Source organism: Puma concolor, chromosome C1, assembly GCF_028749965.1.
Source record: "Puma concolor isolate L17-30 chromosome C1, mPumCon1.1.hap2, whole genome shotgun sequence".
Taxonomy (NCBI): Eukaryota; Metazoa; Chordata; class Mammalia; order Carnivora; family Felidae; genus Puma; species Puma concolor.
In genome coordinates, this window is record NC_141674.1 from 71,805,420 (window position 1) to 71,823,449 (window position 18,030).

General features: G+C 44.3%; 1 protein-coding gene across 4 annotated transcripts in view; it reads right to left on the minus strand.

Annotated features, from left to right (window-relative positions):
* LPAR3 (lysophosphatidic acid receptor 3) overlaps positions 1-18,030 on the minus strand; it is an 82,742-nt gene that overhangs the window by 54,234 nt on the left and 10,478 nt on the right. For 2 of the 4 annotated variants that reach the window (XM_025912382.2, XM_086717428.1), the window contains exon 2: positions 2,335-3,091. In XM_025912382.2, coding sequence (XP_025768167.1) covers positions 2,335-3,070 — 736 coding nt within the window. In that variant the 5' untranslated portion in view covers positions 3,071-3,091. Of the gene's footprint in view, positions 1-2,334; positions 3,092-17,328; positions 17,681-18,030 lie in introns of those variants that run through there. The other 2 variants (XM_086717429.1, XM_086717427.1) reach the window with 2 other exon arrangements.

Consider the following 18,030-nt stretch of genomic DNA (forward strand, 5'->3'; position numbering starts at 1 on the left):
TGGTAAATGGGGATAACAGTGGCACCTGTATCACAAGATCGCCATGAGGATTAAACCGGATGGTATCTACAACACACTTGGGACAATGCTTAACACATAGTAAGTACTATATAAGTATTTGTTAACGAAAACAAACCCTCAGTTTGAAATCATTTTAACCATCACGCTATGTATCTGCTGACTTCCATATCTGACTAGCAATTTCAGGACCCAGAGGCATCACGATGCCTCCCATACCATACGACAGATTCCCTACATCCTCTAATATGAATTGTTTCCCAAGAATTCATTTCATAATTCCTTTGTACTGGGACTTGACGGGAACATACTCCAGGGTCTCTCAACAACAGTCCTCGCTGCTGCAGCCACCACACATGGTGAGAAATGGCCTCTCTGACAGAAGACAAGGCCTGTGAGCCCACACAGCACCAGTTCCACCTGTAACCCGGACTAGAACGACAGGGCAGCCGACCAGACTGACAACAAAACAAAAGGAAAATTCTTTGCACCCAAACACCTCTTCCAGGGACAGGGCTCGCAGTGCAAAGCCAAAGTCCTCAGAGCTGTTCAAATTTGCTGTCCTAAAGCCTCTTCTCCCTGTATTCATTTTGTTCTGATCAGGCTATACCAGATTTGATCTTCTCAAAGTTACCTAAAAACTACTAGGTTTGCTGGGGCTCCTGGGTGGCTCAGTCGGTTAAGTGTCCAACCTCAGCTCAAGTCATGACCTCGTGATTTGTGAGTTCAAGTCCCACAACAGATTCTGTGCTGACCACTCAAAGCCTGGAGCCTGCTTTGGATTCTGTGTCTCCTTCTCTCTCTGCCTCTCCCCTGCTCACATTCTTTCTCTCTTTCTCAAATAAACATTAAAAAAAAAAATTTTTTTTTTCTTAAACTACTAGTTTGCTAAGCTAAGCCTAGTAAGACCTTATCTCACTCTACTTCCCAAGACTACTCACATTGCAGATACTCCCTTTCCTTGATGGCTCTGTTCTCACAGCTTCTAGGCCACCATATTCTCCTGGGTTTTCTGGCTACTCCTTGGAGGGCTCTTTTGTTGGTTGTTCCTTGCCTCCCCACCCTCCCTACACTGGAGGGCCCCCAGGCTCGTTCTTTGGTCCTCTTCTGCATGTTCACCATCCACATTCACCCCACTATGGTGAGCTTATCCACTCTTCTGGTTTAAAATACCATCTCTTCCCTCAATGACTCTCAGTGAATCTCCAGTCCAGACTTAATCCCTGAACTCCTGATTCAATAACTCACTTGGATGTCTAATACGATTCTAAAAACCAAACTCCCGATCTTCCCCCCAAACCTCCTCCTTCACAGCCTCCCCATCTCAATGAATGACATGCCCCACCCTCCCTCCTCCTGTCACCGTGCTTCACACCTTATCCATCAGCAAACCCTGTCACCCCGATCTTTACAAAACATCCAGAATCTGACAAGGCACTACCTCCCAACTGCCCTCTCATCCCTGTCACTATCACCTCTGTGAGTACTGAAATGCCTGCCCTCTTATATTTTCTTGCCTTTGCCCTTGCCCCTCACAAAACAGCATCTAAAGAGGTACCATTAAAATGCAGGTCCAATCATGTTACCTCCTTGTTCAAAACCTTCCCATGGCTTCTCATGTCACTCAGAAAAACCAAAGTCCTTATGATAACTACACAGCCCTATGTGATCTGAGTGACCCTAGCACCTCTCATCAGCTCCCGGACCTCCTCTCTTTCCACTCTCCCCACTTGCTCTACTCCAGCCACACTGGCCTCCTTGCTGTTCTAGGTTCCTATCCTTACTGCATCTCCTGCCCAGATGGCCTCCCCCAGACACACACACAGCTCGCTTCCTCACCACCTTCACGTCTGCTCAAAAGTCATCTTCAGCGGAAGCTAGAACTGCAAACTAGACCTGCTTAGCCTCCTTATCTTCCTGCCCTGCTTTATTTTTCCCAATGAGACTCATCAACTTATTTAATAATTTTTAATTATAAATATAATATAATTTAATTATATATAATTATATATTATATACACATATAATATATTTAATTTAATTAATAAGTCATATAATTATATATAATATATATTCATTAATATAAATCATAATATAATATATATTTATATTAAAATGTATTACAAAATTATTTTCCTTGTCCCCATTACAATACTTGACTTGTTTTCCCCTGCAATAGTGTAAACACCAAGCACATTGGAGATTTATGACTGTTCTTGTTCACTACTGCATTCACTTAGCAAGCACCTTGTATACACTAGGCACTCAATAAATATTTGAATGAATGGGAATAATGGCTCCCTTGGTTCCTCTTACCTAAGACAGTCATCACCGTCTTCATTAGCTTCATGGGTGTCCTTCGGCGGGTGATGGACCCACTTGTATGTGGAGACAAAACGTTGGTTTTCCTCTTGACATACATGTAGATTCTCAGGTACACCACAACCATGATGAAGAAGGCCACAAGGTTGGACACAGTCCAGAAAATGAGGTAACTCCTGCTGTAAATGGGGGCCAGGGAAGAGCAGGCAGAGATGTCACAGAGGCAATTCCAGCCCAGTGTGGGGACCGCCCCCATAAAGATGGCAATGGCCCAGACAAACAAAATGAGCAGCGTCACCCTCTTTTTCGTCAGGTTGCTGTGGATCCGCATCCTCATGATTGACATGTGCCTCTCCACAGCAATAACCAACAAATTGGTCAGAGAGGCGGTCAAGCTAGTGTCCAGGAGCCCCTGGCGGAGAAACCAGCGGTTGACGGTCAAAGTTTTTGAAACGGGGCCAGTGTTAAACATCAGGAATACATAGGCAATTCCAGCAAAGAAATCTGCAGCAGCTAGGTTAGCCAACAGGTAGTAGAAGGGGAAATGAAACTTTCTGTTTTTGATCACTGCTGCGATGACTAGAGAATTAGAAAAAAAAATAAACAGGCAGAAAAATGTTCCAACACACAAAACAATCACAAGCTTCGTTCCTGTCCACTCATCGGCAGTGTCTGTGTTGCTCCTATTATAAAAAAAGTCCATCCGCTTATCATAGTAACACTCATTCATTGTGGAGAAGAACCGAACATCCTAGAAAGAAATTTAAAGAAGAAACAAACATCACTCTTTGCAAATTCAATCGCTAAACCACCAATTGCCACTGCTAAGCCCCGTGTTCTAGCCAACTTCTGTTAATCCTTCAGATCCCGGTGTAAATATCCCTTGCTCCAGGACTCTGGCCCCTGACCTCCTATCACAACATTTATCTTGCATTAGTAATTGTTGTCTGTTTCCCAGGCTACGTCCCAAGCTCAGTGAGGGATGGTCTACGGCTGTTTTGTTCACCATTAAAATCTCAAGACCCACCTGTCCTGGCTCCCTCATGACCGGTATTTCCTGAATGGCTGGCTGGTTGAATGAATGATCACGGATCAGCAACAGATCAGATATTCTGAGCCCTGCAATATCCACTCTGCACCAGTAACAACGACAACACAGCACGTAAATCCTTTCTCCTGGTGGTTTCCAGTTCATTCCTTACTCATGGATTCTGTTCACTAGGCAAGGGCAAGTTGGTAAGGCCAGGCACATTCTCACCAAGATAATGAGTACTGAGATACCCTTCACACGACCAAATGGACTCCCCAAGAGATCGGTCTTGTACCACTTCTGATTCTACTCCTGATCCTCCTTTTGCCATCTTTTTGTCTCAAGCTGTAATAACAACACTCACTTATTAAGCATGTGATGCAGGGCTGAAGATTTTGTTCTTAGTACTCCTCCTTACTTTTTTTGTTCACTTCTTCCTTATTGTCCTAATTCAAATTATACCAGTGGGGATCTGCTTACTGGATTTTCAGACTCAATCAGTTTAAATCATTTTCCTTCCCTGGGCTTTCAACGCAGCAGGTGGGGTGAGCTCTGGAGGTTAGGCAGACTTCCAAGGATGTAAGAACATACCTGCCAAGTGAGGGTGAGTCCTCAGGACATATGTCTGAAAGTAGGCCCCAAACTGGGGCATCAGGCAGGCAGAGAAGACGCTGATCTCAGGACAAGATCTCTTGGACACCAAAACTAAGGGATTCTGGCCAAGGAGGGGTTGAGAGGAGCCTAAGGATCCCTATCCATCTATGCTTGGTGGAGAGAGAACAGGTGTTCTGCCTCACAGTGGTCTGGCCACAGCCATGAAGGGTCCCATCAAAGGAAGCTGGAGTTGAAAGCCAGGAAACCGAGAGCTACGATGACTATGGGCTCCCTTTCAAGGACTGAGGCTGCAATTTATTAGCTGGAAAACCAGAGATCCAGTAGGTCCAGGCACTAGCAGTCCACTGGTGTGAATGATGTGGCTCTAACAGTACGAGCTTGACAGAAATCCCTAGCTTTTAAGATTCTTATAAATGCTGTAATCCAATACCATATCCAGAATCAGGATAAGCAGAGCAGATATCAATTTGAAATGGCACAAAATAGAAATATATCTTAGACCGTCTTTTTTTGTTTTTAGTTTTTATTTATTTATTTATTTTGAAGGGGGGAGGGGCAGGGGGGGTAAAGAATTCCATGCTCAGCGCAGAGCCTGACACAGGGCTCAATCTTACAACTGTGAGAACATGACCTGAGCAGAAATCAAGAGTCAGACACTTAACCAACTGAGACACTCAGGCACCCCCCTGGGTTTCCTTTTTAATTTATATTTTAATGGTGTAATGATACTTTAACATGAGTTAGGTACCTACTTCTCTGTCATAGTAAATACGAAGTAAAATATCATTTTATATGCTTAAAATAAACAAACTGGCAATGGTCTCAAGAGGCAAATGGTTCTAGTGTCTTTCAATTACAAGGAAAGGGGACTCAATTTTAATCACAAAAGAAAAACTACTCTCTTTGGCAGACATTCACCAACGTTTAACTGCCAACAGCAGACAACTCCATCAACAGGCCAACATACCTATGCTGTATCATGGTAATTTTCCCCAATTAAAAATATATAATTTTAATAGCTTCATAAGGTTCCAGTATATGAACATGACACACTTTATTTAACTAATCCCTACATGTTGGACATTTCAGTTGTCTGTAATATTTAGCCTCTATAAGCAAGGCTGCACTTTTGTACATTAATCTGTACATACTTGGCCAACTATTTGCTTAGGATTTCTTTCTTTAAAGAAAAGGACCAAACCCTTGTTTATTTATTTTATAAAGGCAACCCCACAGTCGGGGTTGAAGGTCCCCTCTGGATGGAAGCAGCCCAACTGACCCACCACCAACAGGCAGTTTGCCCAAGAGGATTGCTTAGGATTCATCCACAGATTTCAACTTCATGAAGTAAAGGGTATAAGTTTATTTAAAGGTTTCTGATAAATATTGTCAAACTCATCGTATTTCTAATCCCACCAGTTGCATATGAGAGTTGAAGACACTAATCTAGTGTAATTCAATTCAAATATTCAAGGAGAAAATTCAGCTTTCAACAGTATTAAAAGTATATGGAAATTCAAGACAAACCATTCAAGAACATGAAGAATCTTAATGGTGCAATTATTATGTGTTCTTTCACTAATAAAAAATAACTTATGTACTTTATTTTGCTATATACTCTAGATAGCTAAGAGAAACATTTATTTTTTATATATATATATAATTTTTTAAATGTTTCTTTATTTTTGAGAGAGAGAGAGAGAGAGAGAGAGAGAGAGACGGAGCATGAGTGGAGGAGTGGCAGAGGGTGAGGGAGACAGAATCCAAAGCAGGTTCCAGGCTCTGAGCTGTTAGCACAGAGCCTGATGTGGAACTCGAACTCAGGAACCACAAGATCATGACCTGAGCCCAAGTCAGATGCTTAACCAACTGAGCCATCCAGGTGCCCCAAGAGAAACACACTTCTAATTTAAAAGTTATGTTATCCTTGACTAACTCATCAGCAATATCAATTAATAGGTCAGAAAGACACTGGGATAAAGATACCACCAAGAACACTTTAAATTTCCTGAATTTCCTCTTGAAGGGGTCCTAACATTTTAGTTTTGGTTCATAAATATGGTGGAATTTGTAATTATATGATACCCTAAAACCTCAATGATTTTTACTTGAAAAATCTTCAAATTCAACTTTCCTTCCATCAAACCCCAAATGGCACATTCTTAGAACATATTTCAACAAAAATCGTCCTGAGACTGAGAAGTAGTTTTGTCTTACCACGTTGAGGGAGAAACCACAGAAAAAAACATGGTTAACCAGAACTCTCACCAAACAGCTCCCTACCTCCCAGCCTCAAACCCTACTTTTGGGAGAAACCAACAATGAGAGCAAATAAAGTTCACACAGGGAAACTATGAAAAAGATTCCCTAGGATGGAATATTGTACAGCCACTGAAAATTGTATTTACCATGAAGCTGTATTTACCATGAGAAAAAGCACACACATGCCATCATCTTAAATTTAAATAATTATATAAGTATGTATGCATATGCATACATATATATTCATATATATGCGCACACATACATTTCTTTTTTTTTCTTTTTCTGGAAATAAAAAGATTTATTCATTTTAAAAGCCCACTACAGAAAAATGTACACATCTACATTTCTCAAACTTTACACACATATATTTCTTGAGTTATCCTTTAAAGATACAGAAAAATAGAAGGAAAAAAATCTCAAAGTGCAAATAGTTCATTAAGGATGGTAGAATCGGGGATCATTTAAAAAATTTCTTTCCTGGGGTTCCTGGGTGGCTCAGTTGGTTAAGTGTCCGACTTTGACTCAGGTCATGATCTCACCGTTAGTGAGTTCAAGCCCCACATGGGGCTCTCTGCTGTCAGTGCAGCGCCCGCTTCAGATCCTCTGTCCTCCTCTCTTTCTGTCTCCCCTGCCAGCACTCTCTCTCAAAAATAAACACTTAGAAAAAATTCTTCCCAGTTTTTTCTCTGGTCTACCTTTTCTGTAATAAATAAGTAAAGAGACTTTTAAATGCTAGTTTAATTCTGCCTTGGGACCATACATTCCACTTAATGTATCCTACCTTTCTTTGACAAATATGGCTGTGAAAAATCAAAATTCACGTTCAAAGGAAAAGCCTCAAGGATTCGCTATGTTCATTATTGCTACTCTCACCAGCACAGCACACTTGAGAGTTTTTCAGTGATAATGAAAATAAAATGGTTTCCTGCCTCAAATGTCCTATAACCATAAAACCTCAGACATTGACAACTAATCAAATCAGGACATCCCTTTCCCCAGCTCTCCTGTAAAACGTTTCCTAATGCAATCACCCCAGAGCTTCAAAAATGAATAACTAGAAGGGGTGCCTGGGTGGCTCAATTGGTTAAGCATCTGATTTCGGCTCAGGTCATGATCTCGTGATTTGTGAGTTCAAGCCCCGCATCCAGCTCTGTGCTGACAGCTCAGAGCCTGGGGCTTGCTTCGGATTCTGTGTCTCCCTCTTTCTCTGCCCCTCCCCTGCTCATGCTCTGTCACTTTCTGTCTCAAAAATAAATAAAACATATAAAAAAATTTTTTTTAATTGAATAACTGGAAGTTTTGTGAATTAGTGCTTTTGATTTTTTTTCCTCCCCCCGTCATATGCTGCAAGCTTATTGATGGTCCCTAGTACATACTAATGACAGATCATCATATTTTCTTAGTTGGAAATTACCAAAAAATTTAATGAGCTCATAACAAATGATCAATTTATTATCTCTTGAACTCTCTCAAACGCTTAAAATAGGATTCTGTGATCTGGGCCTAAACATCTCCTCCGCAGAGACACCTTCTCCAAAAACTCCAAAGTAACCACAGAGCCCTGTTTTATCTTCACCACCGCATCTATCATTTGTTACATATTTTCTTCCGTGTCCATGCATCATTTATGGTCCATTTCCCACCACTGGACTGTTCTGCTCCAGGAGAACAGGGATCTTGCCAATTCCGACCACATCTGTGGCATCAGCATTTGTGGGAGGAACGAATAAATCTCGGTCCTACACTCTCTCTTCTCCCACTAACACGAAAGCGTCAAACACCATTGCTGACCTCCGTATCATGCACTAAATATGTCCATTAGAGAACTACCAGCTCTGTTCTTGGGTTAGTTAACTTCCTATGTCCACGTCATTACTACTATTCCTAACTGCTAATATTTGAGTGATTACTTTGTGCCTGGTGGGTCATCTCATTTAATCCTCCCAACAGTGATGCCCATACTATCACATCCATCTGGCAGGTGAGGAAACTCAAGCGCCCTTCCCTAAGGTCATACAACTAGTAAGAGACAACCCTGGATTCTGTTCAGGCAGCTGTGTTCCCAGGCCCGCATGCCTATGGACGCCACTCCACTTTGTTTCCACGGGCAAACAAAACACCCAACAACTACAGTCACACTTACAATCACTACAGAATTACCAAAACAGAATGATCCAATCAAGACACATTCAAAGACCGTCCTGTACCATAAAAAAAATCTAGGCGTTATAAATAGCCTGGGTTTCTTTGTTTTGCTTTAACAGCCCTGAGAAGCACAGAAAAGGCACTTTTCTGAAAATTTGTTTTCAACGTTTTTATTTATGGGACAGACAGAGACAGAGCATGAACGGGGGAGGAGCAGAGACAGAGGGAGACACAGAATCGGAAACAGGCTCCAGGCTCTGAGCCATCAGCCCAGAGCCTGACGCGGGGCTCGAACTCACGGACCGCGAGATCGTGACCTGGCTGAAGTCGGACGCTCAACCGACTGCGCCACCCAGGCGCCCCTGAAAATTTGTTTTCAAATTTTATGGGAAGTGGGCCACACAACGTGGTCAATTTCAAGACTAATGTTGCGAAGCTTTAATTCTGCCAAATCCCCAGCTGCTTTTTTTTTTTCCTCCCCCCCCACTTTTCTTCTTCTCTTTTATACCAAAGGTTTAGAGGATTTGGCTAGTTCCGACCCCCCAAACAAAAGATGTTAAACTTTGGAGCTATTACCACAACTTCAAACTTCAGTAATTTAAGACTTCATAAAATGATGGCTTAGGAAGTCTATATGTGGAATCCAAATGAAAACTTCATGAGCAAAGCTTTCATTTAGACTCTCCCAAACTTGATTCTCTGAAAAAATGTTCAGCTAGCCCATAATGTGGAAACAATTATGAAAATTAAGACATTTGAAAACCACTCAAGCAGCTTTTATTTCTGGCTACATCTCATAAGACACGGTGCTGCTGGCCTTTTAGCTGGCTTTCAATAATGCTCCCCCTTCCTCCTAAGACACAACAGGGGGCATCCTGAACGAGGTCAGTGGGTGCTGTGCATACTTCCTTTTCCTGAGGCCTGCAAATGTGGAATAGTCCGCTCCCCTCTGGAAACCCCAGCCAGATGGGAGTTGGAGGTTAGGTCAGTTGCTGTGCTAATGGCCAGAAACGAGACCACTTCTGCATAAGCAATCACGTTTGCTCACTGAATTCTTTTTAATAATTCATGTTAATAGTAAAATCAGGATAGCATGGGAGATTTAAGTCCACATGTGATCCCTGAGGTTCATTTTAGCCATTAGTTTCAAAGCCTTTGGACTTTGCTATTCCCTCTGCCCAGAAGCCTCTTCCCCCACATACGCACAGGCTCATTTCCCCACTTCATTCCTGCTCAAATGTCACTGCATCAGACAGCCCTCCTCTGCCACTCTCTAAAGGAGCACCTCACGCCACCCTGCTGAGCTTTCGCCCCCTGTCCTGCCTCATTCTTCTTTGCAGCGTTTCTGACTACCTGTCACCATCTACTGGGGTTATGGTCTACCTCTCATGAGAAGGAAGTCAAGTACATTGTGTTGGTAGGGTGTGTCATCCCCAGTACCTGGAACAGTGCCCAGCACACAGTAGGCACTTAGTAAAACACTTGTTAAACGTAGAACTAAATGCAATCCTTGTGCATACATGTCCGTGTGCCCGTAACTGTTTACCCAATCTGAGCGTTATTACTTTCTTCTTCTGTGTACCCTCTAATTTGGATCTCACAACTCTCTCATTTTCTCCACGGACTTGGCTCCAAGCCCCAGTGGTTGAGAGGTGTGAGGAGTAGAGTTCACCACCCTTGAACAGGGTGGTCTGAAGGGCAGTCCCACAATTGAGACCTCTCCCTTGTGTGTATGGATATCAGAAACTATGACTCCTCTTTGAACATAACTTCAAAAGAGAGGGCAACCCAGTGGCCAGAGCTAGAACAATTTCAGCAACAAAACAAAACAGCATTGGACTATAAACCAGTGTATAAAATAAACACTCTTAATGCATACTGATGTGAGTAAATGACTGAATAACAAATGAAAAAGAGGAGATAAATTTCCCATGCAGAAGAATTCCAAATAAATTATACAGACATTCTACTCTAAAAGAGGGGAACATAACTCCTCCCAGAGGACAGCAGGGAAAGGGCAGGGGGTGGGGAGGGGTGAATCACTTTTCAGTGGAGAAGCTTGACAAATGACTTTACGGAGCTGATCAAGGTCAACAGCCACAGTGATAAGTGATGTTGCCAATCTGTAATCCTGATATATGTTAAGAATGGCACTCTACTGTTCCCCAAACCCACAACTACAGTCTCATCACGAGAAAACTCTCAGACAAATCCCCATTGGGTGACATTCTGCAAAATTCCTGATCAGGACTCCTCAAAAACTGTCAAGGTCAAGAAAAATAAGGAGAATCTGAGAAACTGTCACAGTGAAGACATAAGGAGACATAACATCTAAATACAATACGTGTCTTGGATCCTAGAATGGAAAAGGGACATTAGGGTAAAAACGAAGAAAATCTGAATAAAATACAGACTTAGGTGATAATGCTATATCCATATCGGTTCACTAATTATAACAAATGTACCACATTGATGAGATGCAAATAATAGAAAGAACGGTGTGTGGGAATAGAAGTATAACAAGGGGACTCTATACTATCTGCTCAATGTTTCTGTAAATACAAAAAAGGGAACCTGCCTGGGTAGTTCAGTCAGTTAAGCACCCAACTTCAGTTCAGGTCATGATCTCACGGTCCATGAGTTCAAGCCCAACGTCAGGCTCTGCGCTGACAGCTCAGAGCCTGGAGCCTGTTTCAGAATCTGTGTCTCCCTCTCTCTCTCTCTGCCCCTCCCTCGCTTATGCTCTGTCTCTCTCTCTCTCTCAAAAGCAAACATTAAAAAAAATTAAAACACTCACATTTTAAAAATAAAATAGATTTTAAAAAAGAGAGGAGAGGAAGTTATCAACCTCACTACTGTCATTTCAAGATAAATAAAGCTCACGTTTCAACAGTTGCTGTACTCTGTTAGGGTAAAACACACAGAGGAGAAGCAATTTGTTTGAGATTCAATTTAATGGATACTGTCTGTGATTGAGTATCTCTTAAGAAGGAATAGTAAAGTCGGGCATACAAAATTGTTCTGATTTAGACCCTCCGTCTCCACACAACGAGGCCTCCACAATGCACCCAGTGCCTCTACTGGTGGTAAAGTTCCCAGGCAGTGGCCACACAGAGGAGGGGCAGACACACGCGGGGTGCATTTGGGAAATGACAAACTTCCGTGGCTCCGGTCGGTCGTGCTCGGCCCAGCGGTGGTGACCTGCGGGGGAGAGCTGCAGCTGGAGCCTGGCAGAATAAACATGTCCCTCTGCCACTGCACGCTTCTGAGCCCTTTAGGTAAGGAGGACCGTCTGCTGTATGGCAGCTGGTTCGACCCCTGCTCTCTCTCCCCATCGAGTGGGCGGATTCATAAGAGGCCACGGTATACACACAGTGCTTCTATCTAGGACTTGTTTACTAAACAACCGTGAGTGAATGTATTGTTCCCCAGATGTCGCTGATGACTGAAGTCTGTCTTAAACCTCTCGATTAAACAGGAAAGCAAAACATGCAGAACTAAACCAAAGAAGTGACACGTGGGTTTTATGTGATCAGCAGATTCCCTGACTTAACTTGTCCAAATAGGATGTGAATGTTTCATTGTGTTTGCTTTATCTATTATGCAATTTTAGTGCCATCTAATCCACGAGGCTAGAAAGATGACAGACACTTTGTCCTCTGACCCTCTCAAAAGTAAAGATGCTAAGCATAATGCTTAAAATGAATGTTCACACACAATGAACATGTTCTATCACACAGCAAATAATCCTTAGACCGTTATGTAATCACATGCTTTACTGTTTGGAGGAGGAAAGTGCCATAATTTAAAGTATAGACATTTATAGCTAAAAGAAGTATCTTGTACAAAGAACTCTGTCACTGTGAAAATATATTTTGAGAAACTTCAATGTTCCTGCTTATAGCAAAGACTTCCCACAAGAAGAAAATTAGGTTTCTGAGGGGCGCCTGGGTGGCTCAGTTGGTTAAGCTATCGACTTTGGCTCAGGTCATGATCTCGCAGTTCGTGAGTTTGAGCCCCGTGTCGGGATCTGTGCTGACAGCTCAGAGCCTGGAGCCTGCTTCGGATTCTATGTCTCTCCCTCTCTCTACCCCTCCCCTGACCACGCTCTGTGTCTCTGTCTCTCAATAATAAAAAGATGTTAAAAGAAGAAGGAGAAGGAGAAGGAGAAGAAGGTGATTAGGTTTCTTTAGATGTAAAACCCACAACAGACAAAATTTTGGTCCAAACCATTTGTCTCAACCTAACTGCAATATTGTATTCCCTTGCTCACTCCTTTGCATGGCCCTGTCCCTTGCCTCCAGTCCTAAAATGGATCTTCAAGAGTCTCTTGCTTTATACAGTTTGTTCCAAATACTCCCCCATTGTCACCAGCGATGGGTCCATAGCGATCTGCAGTGTGGCCCCTCTGTGCTTCTGGAGATGACGCCAGCCCAGGTTAGTGCCTGACTGAATTCTAAAACTCTGTATAGAAAGGAAAATCATATTTTCAAAGCATGTGGCTATAGTAGGTAAGAGTTGTTTTAATCAAGGCTTCAGAGGTTCTTTTTTTTTTTTTAATGTTTATTTTTGAGAGAGAGTGCAGGCGGGCTAGGGGCAGAGAGAGAGAGAGAGAGAGACAGAATCCGAAGCAGGCTCCAGGCTCTGAGCTGTCAGCACAGATCCCGACACAGAGCTCGAACTCATGAGCCCCAACATCATGACCTGAGCCAAAGTTGGACACTTAACCGACTGAGCCACCAGGCGCCCCAAAGCTTCGGAGGTTCTAAAAGAGAGCACCACTACTGCTAAACCAATAAGCCAGAGGGTCTCCTGCAGGGATTCTACGCCCTGGTCAGGGAGCAGCACTCGTCACTCAAGTGGGAATTTCACAGCCCTCCCCATCCTGCCTCCCTCTCCCACCCCGCAGGGCCTGTCTGGTAGTTAGAGCACAAAGGTGGCTGGTCATGGAAATGCATACAAAAGGCATCTGGGCGATATGCCTGATCTCAACCGTGGGCCCCCCCAACCCCCGCTCCAGCCTTCTCCTTGTGCTCTTTACCCTGCAGGACTCCATCAGCAGCTCCCCTGCCCTCCAGCTCCAGCCAACGAAGAGGCACAGCAAGAGACTGTGAGGCTGTGAGGCGGGAGAAGGCAGAGCTGAGACGCTGACGGTCCCTGCTCCTTCCCCGCCGGGCTGCCGTGGACTGGCCTGGCTAGCTGCTGTCAGGCAGCCTCCCCCTCCCCTTGGCTTTCAGGTTGAGGAGCCTTGACTGCTCCTTGCTGCTTCCAGCTCTCGGTTGGCACCGCACCATCTCTTGTTGGTTTCCGTGAACTCTGCCCTCTGCCAGTTACCAAGTGACCGTTTCCCCTGTTCCAATTACCAGTGTGACCGTATCATCTGTTTCTTGTGGAACGCTGATGATACAGATGTCATTTAAAGTACACTGTAGCATGACAAAAACAGGTTATTTTCAAGCTTTTAATATGTTATGGAGCTTCTTAAATCTTTTAGTAATATTTAGTAATATTAACATTTCTTAACATTGTGAATCCAACAAACAACTCCCAGAGAAGGAAAGAGGAATAAATCATATTCCCGAGGGCATGGACCAGCATCACAACTCTTTTGATGCCCTCAGTGTCCCATTACATGCACCAGAACCCTACTAAGTTTCTCCACGCATAGGGACTTAATAAACGAGTGATTTACCCACGGCAATAGGGGTTATAAAAAACACAGGTGATGGCACTGGATTCCAGTGGATCCTTGCATTCTGGAGTCTACCTCACCGATGTCCTTCAGTGTAATCCAGGACCCGGCCCAGCTCTACCTGTGTTGCTGGTCTTACACACCATGGAAATAGATGGCATGGATCAGTGTGAAGTTGGGCTAAGGATTAGCCAGGTTTGAAACCAGATGCTGCAGGGAAGGGGATCAGTAGACTTTCCCTTACAATCAGTAGAGGGCAGGGGAGGGTAATGACAACCTGAGCCAAGGGGGCACTGCTGCCTGATGCGAGGCAAAGGCAATGCAGACATACGACAAGGGTGACACATGGGTGGGCACCACCGATCCATCCCCCAGTGGCAGGGCCAGCTGCGGGGAACCCTGGGGAAGTGCTGCTCTCCCAGAATCTCTATGGCCTGCAGCCTTGGTGGAAATGCTACACTGGTAGACGATCTTTACGTGTATTCAGTTTTGAGAGAGAGAAAGAGAGAACAGAGAGATGGCACAAGCAGGGGAGGGAAGAGAGACACACAGAATTCCAAGCAGGCTCCAGGCTCCGGGCTGTCAGCTCACAGCCTGATGCAGGGCTCGAACTCATAAACTGGGAGACCATGACCTGACCCAAAATTGGGCACTTAACCGACTGAACCACCAGGCGCTCCTGATGATCTTTAGACTCTGGAGACACCAGCCTAACATAGTCCCTGATTAGGCACAGAAGCTTGGAGGCTCAAAAGCACTGAGAGTCGTCCCTATTCTAGAATTCTTCTCCTCTCTCTCGCTCTTCCACCTGCTCCCTCCAATACGAACACAAACACGGCTGGGGGAGATGAGAAGCAATCCTTGCTTCCGGAACTTAAGACAAATCCATACTACTGGAACTTTCCTACACATACACACTGATTTTCCTGAACTGACTTTTTATTTGCTAGATTCTGACTCCTTTTAGCCACTGTTGGGAAGGACTCCTGGGGTCACACTGTAGGCGTGTCCTCTACCCCAGAGTGAGCCTTTCCCACCAGACAGTGAGCTTCTCAAGGGCTGCAACAGTTTCTTACTTAAATTTGCGCACCGGACGCACAATACAGGGGCATGGAGCAGATACATGTTTGGCTCATGGGTTGGTCAGTTTCAGTCAGCTGGTGGGAAGCAGAGGAGGTGGAAAGTTGATCACATTGTGTTGACTAATGCTCGGGAGATACAGGAGTGAAAAGAAAGTACAGGTATTCTCCCAAGAAATTTAGCGGAGAAAGACTAGGTACCTCTTCGATGGCATTCAACACACTTCATTACAATTTATTTGTCTTAACGTCACTTCCAAACCTGTTGGGAGCAGAGCTGGTATCCTGCCTCCCTGTTCTTCGAGACGCAAACCAGTTATTTGCTTATAGTCGGCACAAAATAAAACTGTGTTCAGTTTTACTAACTCCCCAATCCTCTCCTTCCCATCCTCTTTCCCTCTGGTCCACTGTGGAAGTTGACAAATAGTCATCCCCTTCTTGATACTCCCCACCTGAGCCTCTGTGACCCCATTCTTTCCTGGTGTTTTCCCCTAGCCCTCTGTATCGCTGCCCCGTTTTCCCATCAGTCCTGCAGTATACGTATTCCTAGACTTGTTCTCAGCCTCCCCTTCTCTTCCCTTTAAACTTTCTCCCGCCCGAACTACTACTACTTAAATGATCTTCTCTATGTGACTCCTGAACAATGATCTCAAGCCCCGACACCTCTCACACAGTCTCATTCTAAGCTCCCAAACTGCCTTCAAGATAAACAAGAAGAAAGTTGGCATGAAGACAGCAGGTATGTAGGTTGGAACTCTCATCTTCCTTTCAGCTCTTGGAGATAACGGGACCACAGTGAAAACTACGGCTGCAAGTTTAAACAGCAGGGTTTTAGCGCCGGGAGACAGAATGATGGTGGTCTCAGGCCTCACAAGTTGTCCGCGGTGCAGCACACAGAAGTTGGCAGAGAGGTTTGTAATCAGACAGACTTTGTCCCACTCACACTGGCCAGGCCCTTGTATGTTCTCTCTCTTGGATGTTTTGCTGAGGCTCAGGGTTAGACTAGCGGGGCCACCTTTTCCCTGATGCCCCACTGGGTCCCAACTACTGCAGTGTTCTGGGCTCTCAACTTGCTCCTGCTCCAGCACTTGGGATATAGCCTTGGGGATTCTAACTCGGCTGCAAACCTGAGTCTATGTTGGCTGGGCTTCCCCCAGAGAATGGTTCTCAGCCTCTTCTCCAGCGAACTTCCCCATATTAACCTTACCATACGGCAGGGCTCTGACCCTCAGGCTGCAAAGAAGGACTGGCCGGACCCTAGATTCCATTTCTAAGAAGTCCTGTTCAGTGTGGTAGGACACTAGACTCATTCTTCTAGCCCCTTTGCCCATAAGTGTATACTGCCCTGAGACTGCTCTCATGACTTTATTTCATTTTTTTTAATTTCTCATTTGAGAGAGAGAGACAGAGAGAGAGAGAGAGACAGAGAGAGAGAGAGAGAGAGAGAATGAATCTCAAGCAAGCTCTATGCCCAGTGCAGAGCCTGATGTGGGCTTGATCCCAGAACCCTGGTATCATGACCTGAGCCAGAATCAACAGTTGGTTGCTCAACCGACTGAGCCACCAGGAGCCCATGATTATTATTATTATTATTATTATTATTATTATTGTTGTTGTTGTATCAGTATTTAGCTTATGTTCTATGGCTCAGACTGCTAAGTCGTTTTCCAGTTGGAAAGAACTCCATTCCCCGCCTCCTTGCAGCCAGCCTGGCCACATGACTAAGTTCTCGCAACGGAATGTGAACATAAGTGAAGTGAGCTACTTCCAGGTTAGCCCTAAAACATGCCATGTGTGCTCCTCCGTGCTCTTTCACTTTCCTGCAAATGGGAACACAGTCAGCTCTGTGACTCAGCACTAAGCATTCAGACCAGGGCAGAGCGCTAAAGGAGCATGATTCAACAGAGTGCAAAGACAAGTTTCTATCAGTAAGGAGAGAAGTACAGAAATCACAAATAAACACCTGGAAATGTTTACAGCACTTTGACATTACTGTGAAATACAAAGTGCGTGATCAGTGGCTCACAAAACACAACTATTGGTTTTTGCTGTATTGGAAAGAAAGAAAACCAGCCTTTAAACAAAGAGAGTTTGAGAAGCATTGCCCTAGTGGATGGTGGGAAAACAAGAAGAAAGGGACCCTTCAAACCCTAAGCACTCACCTCAGGACTGTCAACAAGAGAGAAAAATAAACTTCTGTCTTCTTCAAGGCACTGTGTATTGGAAACTCTGCCCAAGAAGCCCGCAGCTCTAGGTGAAGGTGCTGGAATGAAATAGAATGTGAACATGCATTGGCTGTTCCTTCCTTGCAGCTTTTAGCAAAGCATTACAAGAAAGAGATGAGCTCAGGCAAGAATTGTTTGTAAGTAGGTGTACAGGAATGGACACCATCTTGAAACTGGGGGATTAGGAAAGTTAACTGCTTCTGTGACCCCAGAGAGCAAAAGATGGTATCACCACTCAGAGCCTTTCTTGAAGGTCTGTCAATAAGATGTTCCAGTGAAGCAAAGGAAGACAGGCCTACAGTAAAGATCAGAGTAAAGGTGCACCATCCTGCCCATGGCTATGTTTTAGAGGATCTCAAGGTAGAGACCAAAGAAGGGGGAAGACAGAGGTGGGCCAAGCACAGAAGGTAGGAAATAAGGCAAGCTTAAGAACCTGGTCGAGAACCAAGCGGACGTGGTAACTGGTTAATGGAACAGACCAGAAAGCCAGGGAACTTTTTAAGGTATTGTATTACCACAGCTGGGCCTGGAAAGGCCCCTGTTCACTCTTCCCCAAGAAGCACACTCTCCCACACCCATTTCAGATACAGCCACAGACGGACAAGGAAGAAACTTCACAGGAAACAAAGTCAAAGTCAG